At 37.4% G+C, this 14,218-nt stretch overlaps 1 protein-coding gene across 1 annotated transcript; it reads left to right on the forward strand.

Moving 5' to 3' along the window:
- The first annotated feature begins 12,742 nt into the window (after positions 1–12,742).
- On the forward strand, positions 12,743–14,016 carry LOC108090685. The gene is made up of 4 exons (XM_017189471.2): positions 12,743–12,887; positions 12,943–12,991; positions 13,211–13,311; positions 13,375–14,016. The coding sequence occupies exon 4, from the start codon at positions 13,383–13,385 to the stop codon at positions 13,767–13,769; it is 387 nt and encodes a 128-aa protein (XP_017044960.1). The 5' UTR covers positions 12,743–12,887; positions 12,943–12,991; positions 13,211–13,311; positions 13,375–13,382; the 3' UTR covers positions 13,770–14,016.
- Positions 14,017–14,218: the final 202 nt, after the last annotated feature.

The following is a 14,218-nucleotide window of genomic DNA, read 5'->3' on the forward strand; positions in this document are numbered from 1 at the left end:
TTTTTTCCTTTTTAAATAGTACAACTTAGTTGGCAGTGGGCGTCTACAGTCTCTGCAGTTAGTTTGTCAACCAGTTTGCTGGTGGTGTTTGCTTTGCGTGGGTGCCCCCTCCCCCTTTTTCCCCCTTCTCCATTCAATTATCTAGTTTCCTATAAATTTTCTTGACTGCAGCCTGCAGTGCAGTGCATTTTGTTGGTTTGTAATTGGCCCATGTCAACAAGTAAGATCGATATCGCTGTTACAATTTCAGTTCTGACATTTTTGCTTTTGTCGTTGGTCGAGCAATAAAATTGTTATTGATTGTAATTAGGTTTGTAATGGGGTTATTTATGTGTGTCAGCCGTTGTTTATGTAGTGCACTTTAAGTGCTGACTTCGGGCCAAAGTCGTGATTGATTGACTGATGGTCAGTAGTAATTGCTTGAAAATTGAAAACAAATTTTATTGGCAATTTGTAACTATTTTTACTAGTGGTGCAACTGCTGTCTTCTTTACTATAAAAATAATTGAGTAAAGATAGGCTTGGTTTAAAAATATTAACTTTTTTGAGGTTTGAATATTTAATATGTTAAATATGTTTATCAAGCTGTATCAAAATCCTCTTAAAGTGAAAAACATTCTGTTAAGAGCAACATTTATTGTGCTATCCAGGAAATAAAATAAAAGAATTTCCAGTTAGGAAATTTGGTTTACTTTGTCCTTTTCTTCAGTTTTAAATAAACGAAAGGTACATAATTAATTCAATAACAAACATTTTCAAGTTTAACTGACCAAGACTTTTCAAACAATTTATGCAGGGACCTTGAAAAGAGCTCTTGACAAGTTGATTGGGCCAACAATGGGACAATGGGAAAATAAGGCAGGACACGTTTACTGCTGATCCTTTTGTTAGCCGGCGTCTCATCCATCTTCATCAGTCCAAAGTTTGCATTTAAATTGGTAATTAACACAAAACGAAAGCGAAAGCGTCAAGAAAAATGTGAGGCGAAATAAGCAAGAATACAAAGACGGCAATGAAGATGACATTGAGAAGTGAAAAGCGAGAAGAACGGAAACAATCAACTAACCGAATGATAAGAAATGTGTGGCACAGAAAGTTCAAGGGGCAAGGGGCAGGTTATCAGTTTAGAGTGCGAAATTGGCTGCCAAGCTAGAGGAAATCAACAGCACTGTGGATTAAAATTCAAATTGTCTTTGAAGAGCAATAATAAAAAAGTAGGATTTTAGAAAGGCTGTTACAAATGTATGTATGTATTATTTAATAGAAAAGTTACTAACAAAATTCAAGTAATATTTAATTGGCAAAAGTTAGTAAAAAATAAAACACAAAATTTATTTTTGGTTTTAAAAAATATAACTCTTTAGTAGCTCAAATTTATATGATAAATCTATAGAGGTGAAATAGGCATTTTAAATATGTTTTATTCAATTTGAAATGTCTTTCAGTGTAAATCCGTCAAATCTCAGTGAACGTAATAATTTGGTTGCTTCGTTGGTAACTACATTGCTGCCACTTTTCCTACGTTATCATTTCATTAAATCGAATAAAGAAATACAAGAAAGCCAAAACAATAAAATGGAAAATAGAATGAGACAGCACGCCAACGCTCACGTTTTGCCATCGAACGTTGCCAATTGAATGCAAATAAGAAAGTGACAGCGAAAATTGCCGGAAATTAATGGGGAATCCTGAGTAAAAAATTCGGCAGGAAAAACAAACTCGTGTTGAGCAGGTCATCAAGTTCATTCGCCGAATTGACAATTTAGTTGACAAAAATGGAATAAAGCTATCGGTTGGGTGACAAGCAATTTATTAATCAGATATTAAATGAACAAAGTAATAAAATAAGAAAAATAGCAATTTTTGCAACAAAGTTTTTTGAATTAAAACTTTTTATTTGATTTTTTTGAATAAATTGCATGTCATACTTATAAAAAAAATAAATTAAAGTCTTACAGGCTTAGTAATAATTAAGGTATATTTATTATAATAATGCAAATGCTGTGGTAAATAAATAAACAAATCTAAATCTAATTTTGGATCTAAATTCTGATAAGAACTCCAACGAACCACCCACAAATAAAACTTCAATTCGGTACTATACCATTCTCCGCCTGACAGAAAGCCAATTTCTGCATCTCCGGCAACAACAATTAGTGCAATTTCTTGGCCAAAACCAGGACGAAAAACCGAGAGCCATTACCTGCTCGACTTGGTCATAAACGCAACGTGCAAGAATGGGATGAGTGAAAAGAATATGCCCCAGCAAAACAAACTTAATTGTCTGCACAGTTTTATTTACTCCTCCGACGGACAGGACTAACCATGTCCTTGCCACAGACAGATCCTGTAAGCGAAGGGGAAATGGGGAGATGGGCCTGCGTCTGCTTGTAATTACTGTGCTACGAGTCCTGCGAGTCCTTCGCCTGCTGCACCCACTTAACGAACATGGCCAAGACTGGCCAAACAATAGGCCTCCGTTGCTGATGCTGAACCCTGAGATGCACTCTGAGAAATACGATTAGATTCTCTTAAACACCATAAGTATTTATGTTGATAAAAGGCAAAAAAATAAAAAATGAATTAATGATGCAGTTGGTTAGATAACTAAAATACAAACTTATACAGGTAAGCTACTTAAAAATCTAATTAAAATTAGAAAATTTATGGTCTTGTAATTGGGAAATTTGGAAAAATTTTTAGCAAACCCATTTTTTGCAAATTTGGAAAGGAATAATCATTAAAATTAAAAAAAAATTGGCCAACAAATAAAAAATACATTAGTTATAGTTAGCAGTTTGGTAGAGAATTAAAATACAAACTTTTAAAGGCATACCTCTACAAAATCTGAATAAAATTCGAAAATTTATGGACCCAAAACTAGTGACCATTTTTTGCAAATTTTGAAGGTTGTTGTGTTACTTTTTTCAGTGTAGTGAGGATTGCCTCAGCATGCACGGCTCGTTGCCCGGATAAGTGATGCAGATCCCGCTCCTTCCGTCTCCGTCTCCGTCTCCCGCTCTTGGTCTTGTTTAATGCTAACACAATAAACTTGACCGAAAGGCTGTTGTCGATGCAGCTGAGAGATGCAGGAGGAACTGGAACTGCGGTGAGAAGCGGGGAGGGGAGTGGAGTACCCCTATATGGTTGGCCTGGCACTGGGAACAAGTCGGTGGCCATGTAGTAGGTGTTGCTATCGTATTTGCATCCTGGGAGCCACCTCCTCCTCGATCTCCTCCACCCGCCTGCTGCCAATAACTCAATCAGTGGCGCACTGCAGTTGCTGTGGCCATTCATCATCGCCAGACAAAATATTAATCGCTCCTGCCCTTGCACTTACACGTGGCCAAATTGGATTCGAACGCGATTATGTCACACGGAGCCGAGCAAGGTTACAATTTATAATTGTCAAGCGAATGGCAGAGATACGAGTATGCGAATGCAGCGATACATGGGATCCGTGGTCCAGACAAATGGTATACTACGGTGCGGTCCACGGAGCAAATTTGCACTATCCCCGGTGATTTATCGCCCCAGGAAATTGACTTGTGATATATGGTTCTCAGTGCAGGAGAGACCTTGAAAAGGTGCCACAGAATCAATAAGATGCAAGTGTTTAATGCTTCACAAGCACAAAGATACAAAAAAATAATAATAAAGAGGTGCAGGAAACTAAAATGGGGGAGAAAAAGAAGCAAAGATATAATTTTATTATAAAATTAATTATGTAAGACTTGTTTATGTTAAATATTATTAATAATATTATTCATTTTTTATAGTTATTATTATATTTTAAGGTTGTATATGAGAATATTATAAACCGAATTAGGTTTACAAAAGAATACTGACAATGCTTAGTTTATTTATTAACGGAGACTTTTTAAGCAGTGGACTTGCCTTAATTTTTATAAAAAAATGTTTAATGCTAAAACCAAATTCCCTCCCTCATAAGCAAAGGCAATTATTAAATCGATATTGGCATTGACCAGGAATTAAGTTCAATGAAAATCGAACAACTTTGGCCCACAAAGGGCCCTGAAAAGCTTAAGTGGATTTACTGGGCAGTTCGTAAAAGGAACCTCTCGATTGCAGGTCCTTCTGCAGAAAGAGTACAAGGGTTGAAAGAACGAAATAGAAATTGAAATGAAGGCGAAAGAAAAGTAACTGGGCCTTTTCGTTTCAATTATGGCATTGCCATAACTAATCCAGGCTTTAATTAAGGCCAGATAGCTTAAACAACATGAAGAGAATGGGAAGGGGAGGCACTAAGCAGCCTTTAAGCCACCTCACCTTTTTAATGAGGCAAAAAGTTGATGCCACATAACGATGTCATAATGGCCATTGTGTGGGATAGAAGCAGCCAGGACGAAGGAAAAGGGGAGCAGGATGTGGAGTCGCGGTTTTAGCGCCTGGCGCTTTTCACATTTTACAATGGCCAAGACAGCCGGCCGAAAGCTTTATTGTGTTTTTAATTAGAAAAACTTTTGCATCTCCAGCACCTCACCCACAGCCACAATTGGTGGGCTCGAATTTGAGGCAGGCACATGGCCGCAAAAACCAAAAACCGACAGAATGCAACAATTTTCGGGGTCCAAACAATTCCTCGAGCTTAGCATAATATTTGCCAGAAGCCAAAAGTGTTGCATATCGGGCCAGAACCGGGCAGCAGCTAAAAAATGCGAGAAAATATCGAAAGAAAAACAAGCTGCCTAGAAGAGCCGCAACAATTCCGGCTGCCGAAGGACCCCGGTGCAAAAAAAGTATACAGCACTTGGAAAACGGAGCCACCGGTGCAAAACAAAGGCGCTTACCAGGTGTTGCTGCATGCCAGGAGCGGATGGGGGGCAATCAGGGGTCCTGGGCACAACCACACACTCTGGCCAGGACTGCTACTCGGTGATTACACACTTCCAGAAAATTCACCGATTTTATTCTCCGACAATATTGATATATTTAAAGTTACATTTTACATTTATTAGGAAGGAATATTTTATTTTATTTATTATGATTATTATTTATGATGATTTATTTCTTGATGATTATTATTAATTAGGTAATTGTATTTATTAAAAACCTAAAATATTATTATTTATATTTTATAGGTTAGAGGTTATTTATCAGCTCTTTTTATACACCAACAACCTAATAATGATTAATTAAAAGAAAACAAAAATAGAGAGATTTGGACGAGAGAAACTTTTGTTTTGTTTTCCAGAGCCATTATATGAGTCTTTTATTAATTTATTTTATATGTATATTTTTATATTTTCACTTTTTTATATAAGCCATAAATATCAAGAAGCAGATTTAATTTTGAGTGTTCTCTTATTTGTGTGAAACAATTTAATGGCATTAACATAAAACATAGGTGGAGATCGGTCTAAAAGTTGATAAATACAATCACTTAATTTTAAAGATTTAACATAAATAAAATATTAAATTTTTTCTCAGCGCATCATCAGAAGAAGGAGGAGAAAAAACAAAGGGAGCTGGGCTCGGGGAGCCAGGAACGGTCAGTGCGGAGCGTTGAGTTTGTTTATGGCCACAGCCAGCTTGGCCCGAACGGATGTTGGCCTTAACTTGTATATCCTTTACTGCTGCCAGGACCTTCCCGCATTCCCTACGCCTTTTGGTCCTTGTTTTTCTCTGGCTATCTGTGCGAGGGAAGTTCCTGGGCATTCGGTTTCATGTTGAAGCGTTTAACAAAGCGCCGTAAATTGCATCAGGCGTGCAACCACAAGCCCTTTCCCCCTTTTTTCCCCCAGTGTAAGCTGTTCGGTTCTGGTATTTTATTCAGCTTTTCGTTGAGTTTCTTATTCCCAGTTTGGGGGCTCTATGCGGTTCAGGTAAACTTTTATTGCCTCGCAGAAAGAAACAATTTAAGCTTTAGGGATAGGGATTGGTATAGTAGGCTTTTAGCATGGTCGAAAATTAGATTATTGGCTTGTGGTAAACGTTCTTCAATGCTCTCGAAACCGAAGCTAATGGCATGTGGTTGAATCTTCAGCAGACGACAACTGCAATTTATGGAGATACGGAGCCAAACTGAAATGCAAATTCAATCAGCTCCCTTGGCAGACTGCAATTAAAACATTTGCTGAATTTTCATTCGGCCCCTGAGGGCCACACAATCTTCAACAATTATGAGAGTTTGTAATCAAAGCTCCAGCTGCGCATACAATTGCCATGTTGCCAATGTTTATTGAAGTCCGCGAATGGCCAAACACATGGCAGGAATCGACATCCCGGGAGGGTCCAGTCCGCCCAGCCACGCCCCTTTGGGAAGCAGGACAGTGTCCAAACTTCCGCGACGGTGGCAAGTGCAGCAAGGCGTTGCTTTTTTAATAGAGTCATAACTTGCTGCCAACTAATGGTCCTGCAAACAAAACATTTTGCACTTCTAGAAATTTGGAGGGGAAAAGAAAAAGTTCTAAAATATTCAAGGAAAAGGGAAAACAGAATTCTTAGCAGCTTGAAATATTCATCTTTTAATTGCCTTTGTTAAGCAGTTTTGAAATCTTTTGAAACGTTTAAATAAAACATAAACTGTTAATTTAACTACTCATTTTGTATATTTTAAAGTACATTTAATATTAATTCTTATTTTAGCTTTGTTCTTGTTAACGTATTGCCATATTCTTATTGCTTTGAAAAACAAGTTGCTTACAAAAACAATCCTTAGATCCATTATTTACTTAATAATAAACAACAGAATGAATTGTAACTTTGATTTCCTTATGTAAATCCAAAGCTATACTCTGAAACTCGCTTAGATTTTTCCCTCAGTGTACTTGGTTCCAAGCTTGGTTAGCCATAACGTAGACCCCCTTCGAATTTTAATCCACCGCTTTTTTTCTCCGCCTGGTGACTCGACTTTGGTTACAATTCAATTTGCAGTGGTCGCTTTTTCTTGGCCACATTTCTTTTTTCGGCTTGGTCTTTGGGCGCTTTAAAAATTTGTACTCGTACCTGGGCAGTGTCGTAAATGTGTGGAAATTGTTGGGTGTTATGCCTCGTAGGTATGACTGCCAGTTAAGCGACGGGCGGTCCTTTGCCATCTCCAACCTCGTTCCCCCATTTTCCCGGGGCCTTTTCCCAGCTTTTCCTTCGAGTGTGTGGCATTTGGCCAACAAATCTCTCTCGTTTTCCCTGGCGGCGCTCGCTGTCGTTTTATTGTCTTGGCATAATGTTGACGTTGGACTTGTTCTAGATGGCGGGTTGTCGGCTGATGGCTCCTTCTCGGTTGAATCCTGGGGGGGTAAGGGTGCTCCGTGTCCATGTGGTCCTCATAATTGTCTTGCGCAAATGGTCGTGTAAAATTTTAATTGCTTTTTAGTGCAAACTCTTGGAAAATTTGTAGTTCCCAAACAGGCCAAGACCGGGACTCAAGTTTGAGTATTCCACTCACCCACATCCACATGTGAAGGGTCAACTTCTGTGGGCTGATTAGGAAATGTTTATGACGTAGGTGTATGGCTCTTGGGAATAATGCTTCCTTTTGGGGCTTCAAAGTCCAGGAAGTGCTTACTGTGCACGGTGGATTTAGTTAAGGGTCTAATCTGTTAATTGTCTGGTTGATAGAACGTTCCTGCAGATTTAGTTTTCAACTTAATGTTTAAGGGTTTTTGTATAAAATTCAGAAAAGAAATTCAGAAATTTTGAGGAAATGAACTAATTTATCTAGGAAGAATTATAAAAATCAAGAAATTTTGTTAATAATGGGTACTAAACAGTTGTTCAAACAAGTTATAAAGCTTTTGGATTAAAGTACTTGAATATATTTATTCTTAAAATCTTGAACCCACATCTTAAGCACCGAATCGAAAACCGAACAGAAGCAACAGCCACATCTTAACCGAAATCAGCAGACAACTCATTAAAATCCAAAGTAATTTTCCACACCATATCACCATGCATGACACATATATCAAAAATTTATGTGCGAAACGTCAGAAAGTTTAAACACGGCCACCATAAAAACAATTTGAATACATTTTTGATTACATTTATGGAGTCGGTGCTAGAAGGAAACCAAGTCAAGCTGAAAACAACTTTCGAACAACACTTGACATGGAAATTTGTGTGCGTATGCCCCTCTGTTTTTCCCCCCTCTTTTCTATGCAAACCATCCGGGACCCCAAAATCCCCATCTCAAAACCCAAGTCCTGTGACGAGGGCAAGTGATATGGGAGACCAAATATTTGTACTGTTTCTTGTGCTATGCCAAACTAAACCGAACCGAAATTTACAATTTCATAACTTTAAGTGTCCCTCATCATTTTGATATTCTTTTTTTTTCCGGTTTCTATTTTTTCCTGATAGTGAGAGATTTTGCAGCTATGGCCATTCTGCTCGTTAGCATTTTTCCGGTTATCTCTTGCCAGATTTATAGTGCTCATTGCCCCAGCGGCTGAGGCCCGTCATTTACGGTCACAATTTTTGACATTCATTGGCCTTTTTTCTCCGCTTCCTGTGCTCCTTCGTTATTTTTTTTTGCGGCTCCTTGGCCTCTCGATAGGACACGACACTCAAACTTAAATAGAAATGAGCGCATGAAGCGTGAAATTAAATTTGATAAATTCTATTTACGTATAGAGATGGAAGATTTGTGGGGGCGTTTTTGGCAGGACAGCGGGGTGGTGGGCGGGGTGGGAAATATAAGGGTAGCTGGTCCTAGGTCATAATTTAAGTGTATCGAATGAGTTTTTTAACGCTCGGTTGTGCAGAGTAAGCGTGATTAGGAGGCGAATAAAAAGGCAAGAGAGGGGAGTTTTGCAAAATAGGTAATAAAAAGTATGTACTGAATGTGGTCAAGGTAAATAGTAATTTTCAAGATTTATCTTGGGTTTCTTAATTTAAGAGATCTTAAAGCCGAAGCATTGTTTTAACCTGGGCATAATAAGGTTGTTTTAAAAGTAAAGTATTAAACGATTCCATGTCCGGTTTCGGGTCAGGAAACTTTAATTCTTGTGTAAGACAATGATTATTAATTGTGAAATAAGACCTTTTTTTGTAATTCATTAACACTGAACCATTTTCAAGAACCATTTTCAAGAACCATTTTCAAGAACCATTTTTAAGAACCATTCCGAGTAAACCGAAGTTTAAAATTTAGATCTATGTTAAATCTTTCTGTAGATTACAAAAGTTAAGAGCTATAATTCCCCTGCCTTCGCAGCTGCACATCGCTTTTTGTGCTGTTCATTATGAATGCACCACCCAAGTAAAAAGGAAGCCATAATAATATGGTATATACAAAATAATAATGTAATCATAATCATCTGAAGAGCCGGCCAAAGATCCGCCCACATAAACGGAACCGCAGAATCACGGACCCAAGAAAAAAAGCGACCACAGCAAAAGGTACATCAGACACTGGGCGCATTGAAAACTTTTAATATTCACTCTTGTCGGCTGCATAAATTAAGGCACTCACAAATGGGTGAGATTGATGGTACGGGGTTCGTAAGGAGGTTCAATGAGAGGAGAAGCTGAGTGTTGGCCAGTTGAAAATGCAATAGCGAAACAACAAAAGTAGCGCTGGGTGATAGTGTTGTCTTTCGAAATAGCTAAAAAAAAGATGAAAAACTTTAAACACGACTCAATATAAAATATGTAGCTAGGCTAATGCAGCCAAGTTGGAAACTTCTATGAGTAAAATGTTTTTAGTTTGGAATTTTAGATAAATTTTCAATTCAAATATAGTATTGGAGCTTATATGTGTGTATATTTAAATTAAAGTCAAGCATATAAATATTACCTACTACCTAGTAAAATAAAAATTTGTCCGGAAAGAGGCCGAGCTGGCAGGCCTGTTGGGGAGATGCTGCTGATGGAGCAGATAACATGCAAACCAATGGGAGGGCACTCGACTGAAGAGAGCGGCCGCTGAAGAGCAAGGCGCAAAATAAAATGCCAAAAACAACTCTCTAGAACCATTGGGGGAAAGAAGCAAAAGAAGAAGGGAAAGGAGAATATTCTGTGGGATAGGGAGGGGTGGAAGAAATGCACAAAGCGAATGAAGTATGAAAACGGCAGAGCCAAAGGGCTACCAACTTGTGGCGCCTTTTGTTGTTGCTGCCACTGCTGTTGGTTCCTGTTTGCTATTGCACTTTTGCGTGCCGAAAAGAGATGGCGATAGGTGGGGAAAAAGAAGGTTTAAGCTCGGTGGAGCAGCCAAAAACTGCGAGCCCAGTTGGGCCACTCAAACTCACTTCAATGAATACTTTATGGGTTAATAATCGTAAAACCATTCAGCGCAAGAGCCTCGTAGCCCTTTGGGCCTTTTGGCCTGCAAACTCATGCACTGGGAAAAAGTTTGGATGACCTGTACATATTTCCCCTTCTTTTGCATATTATGAATGCCTTTAATCTTAATATCACAAATACACATTAATTAGTAATATTTTCTCTTTGACATATTTGTAAAATGTAGTCTGCTTAATTCATAATACATATTTGCTATTTTACCACATTGTATTTTATCAAGGTATTGCTGTTGGGAAATAAGCTTACAATAATTTTGTCAAAAGGTACACAATTTTTAAAATTAAATATTATTTTCTGTTATATATTTTTTTGTGAGTGTAACCTCCTCTCTTTACCTTCTTTTCTTCCCATGGGCAAAGTTTTTGTGCGCGAGAATTCATAAACAATGTGCATAAAGCGCAAAATGTAGCGCTTCTGAGGGGGGGTATTCGGAACGGGATTTTTAAAGGGGTTACGTGGGTTTAAAGAGGGTGGGCGATGTCCCAGTGCAGTGGCAAATTGTTTGGGGCCTATTGTTGTTGTTGCTTTTGCTGCAACATGCTGTTGTTATTGTTGCAAGCGCAAGCTGCCTTTTTGAGTTTGTCAGGTGAGTTGGAACATCGCTTATGCAAGTTTTCGTGTTTCCCTTGATTTTCAACATTGGTCTGTGTGGGTGTTGTCAGGACTCTTATTGTTGTAGTTGTCATTGTTGATGTTATTATTGTTCAGGTTCTTAGTGGATAGACAGAAGTTGGCGCTGACAAACGATGCAAAGAGGATTTCAGGATGAGAGATGGTAAAGTGATTCGAGTTGATTGGATATGAACACGAGAAAGTACCATAATTGAGAGCCGCATGGACCACTCTTGTAAATACACAGCTTAAAAGCTTTTAAGTGGGATGATAATCAGGGTGTCTTACTTCTATGATTTAGCAACAGGCAAGTATGTTTTATTTATGTTGTAAAATTAAAAAAAAAAGAGTTTTAAACTAAAGTCCAGCAAGTAGGTATTTTAAAAGGCTTTCACTTCAACACATTACATTACATTCACTACATATAATTTACCTCAATTTTAACACCTTCCACGCTCAAAAATCTTTCTGAAACTTTCTAATTGCTTACAACCATTAAAAAACCCATAAATTTGCCTGTCAAATTTTAAATACTCATAAACATCGTTTCATTTATCATCCGCTAGTATTATTTTGCTTAGTTACAAATCGAATACAGATAAGAATCCCAGAAGCAGGTTTATCCCCTCTAGCAAAAGTTTAAAATGCCAATAACTCAAAAATAAATAACTCATACGCAACGTGGGCCTGGAAGGAAAACAAAAAAAGCCGAGGGAAAATAACAAAAACATTGAAACAAAGGCAAAGTCACGCCTGCCAAATGGTAAAAATGTTTCAGAGTCAATTGTAAATATTTTTGCCATTGAGTTTTATTTGAAAAGTTAACGCTTCCGTTGTTGTTTTTGTTATTGAGGGTCTGTAAAAATGCCACCACCTAATGAAAAGCAACCCCCAAAATGATGAGGGAGCGGTGAGTGTAAGCTATATACCTGGGGGGCCCGTGAAGTCTTACACGCTCGTTACGTTTGATTTATAAAAGTTGATGTTGGCGCTGTAAGGCGAACGCACAAATTAATTGCCGTTGTTGTGCGTTGATAAATTGCGTATACGCCGCAGTGTACGCCGGAGAGTTCTTGAACAATTTGCCGAACCGCGGAGTGAGCAGGCGAAATATTTAAGCAATAAATAAAATGCCAAGTCAAGTTCAGTTCGCTTCTGCAAATATCATTTGCTTTGATTAACGCACTGGGATAAAAGTGGGGTTATGGCCCAAACTTTGCCAGCCGTTTAGCAGTTGAAAAGATATTTTAACATGGATTCTTTGCATTTAATTAATTGCCATGTCTTGATCCAGGTGCGATTAACAACGGCAGTCCTCACGCGCTTTAGGTATTTGCGGAAGAGTTAAGGTAAGTGTAATTAGCAGCTAAGTCTCTAATAGCTAAAACTATAAGAAAATCTAACGAAATGTACTGTAATATAGTAAAGAGAATTTTAGGTTTATATTAAAGTAGTTTATTTCTAAACTGTTTTATTTAAAGTTCTTTGATTAATAATGAAAAGCATTATTAAGTAATATAATTTAAGTGCTATTTATTTTTTTGCAACTGCGAGATTTGCAAAAAAAAAAAAAAAATAAATAAAATAAAATAAATAATACAGCTTAGGTCAGATTTTTGACTTTTTTGACTTCTTCAACTTCCTTTGCAAGTAAATATGACGGATACAGTATACATTAGTCTTAAATTATATTTTCGTCTGGGTTTTTTATTTTAAGTCTTCTTATGATAACCTTTTAAGGTCGGGGACTCTATATTATCTTCAAACGGCTGGTCTTTCCGAGTGCATTTAGGGTATTTAAGGGGCCGCATTTTAGATTGCAGCAGTATAGTGATTTTAGAAGACGATGAAGTTCGCTGCTTTTGCAACTCTTGTTTTAGCAAACTTGTTCCTTGGTTCACAAGGACAGTTTATACATCCGAATTGTGGAACTGCCCCGAACAGCCCATGGCTGGCACATATCGAGGGACCCAAAAAAACGTGTGTCGGCTCGCTCATTTCAGACAGTAAGAATTCAATATTTGCTTATTTTCGGAAGCTAATTTTTATAACTCGTTTCAGAATATGTTTTATCTTCTGCTTACTGTGTAGAAGATCCACTACAAAAACTGTAAGTACCTTTAATTTAATTTTTTGTAGGCAAAATAACTTTTATTTAAATCTTATTTAAAATTTCCAATCTAAATTCACCCCAAAATCCAAGAAAACATATTGTAACCTAAAAAATTTAAAAATTGAGTTTTAATAATAGTTTATTAAAAAGACTGTCGGCAATCTAAAAATGTTCTCAAATTAGAATGTTAATTAATATCCATTAACCATTTTACAGACAGATTCGCTTGGCTGGATTCACATATAAGATTGCCTCGATTAATCGATTCAAGAACGAACTTGCTTTGGTTAAATTGGAATCGGTGGTGCAGTTAAACGGTAGTAGCCTTCATTATATTGGGTAAACCAAACGCTTATCACTTTTATAATTTTCTATTGCAGATATTGTTATGCCGATTTGCGTTTACGCCCAAGCGAATTTAAGTCTTCAGCAGCAGATAGAATCAACAGATGATTTATGGCAGAGTTCTTGGCGCAATGGGCGAGTAGATAAGATACTGGGACCCGTTAGCAGGATCGACACAAAAACTTGCCAGGACACTTTTATTAAAGAGATTACGGAGGATAAAATATGCGGGGAACCCTATAGTATGGAAATGAACTACGGTTCCGGTGGCGCTCCCTTGGAGATCTTAACAATTGATAATGGTCAACAGAAGATCGTGCAAATTGGAGTTGTTCTCCTTGGAAAACCAGATAATACAGGACCACTAATCTATTCAAACTTACTAAAATTTTCGAATTGGATCGCCAGATCTGTGCTGGAGAATATTTAAATTTATACAGAAAAACCTTTTAAATAGCCTCAAATAAAACAAGTTAATACATATATCTTTTGATTTATAAACGAATGACATGTTCTTATCAACTATATGAGAACAAACTTTGTCGGCTATAAATACTTTATACTTTATGGAGTTGGCCTAAATAAAATGCAATACATAAAAAAAATGATGACTTCAACTCAAAACTTCTCATCCAATATAATAATCATTCAGAAATCAATAAATGTGTTGTACGCGATCTTTTTTGTTGGAATAATGTAAAATTACAAACTTACTTGGGTTAAAATTACTTGTGGTTATGGAAGATACGACTGCTTTTAAACGATTATCAAACACTTAGCATCGCTGTCCATCCATTCACCTGCTCTTTGGTCCACTGTCTTCATAATTTATTTTCCTTAACGCTTTCCTAACTTGGGATTCTTTTTCCGGCGCTGCTA

The sequence above is a fragment of the Drosophila ficusphila genome, unplaced genomic scaffold (assembly GCF_018152265.1).
Source record: "Drosophila ficusphila isolate 14025-0441.05 unplaced genomic scaffold, ASM1815226v1 contig_414, whole genome shotgun sequence".
NCBI lineage: Eukaryota > Metazoa > Arthropoda > Insecta > Diptera > Drosophilidae > Drosophila > Drosophila ficusphila.

Excerpts from the sequence above, each read along its gene's own strand:
- LOC108090685 (XM_017189471.2), top strand. The coding sequence starts at position 13,383 with ATGCCGATTTGCGTTTACGCCCAAGCGAATTTAAGTCTTCAGCAGCAG.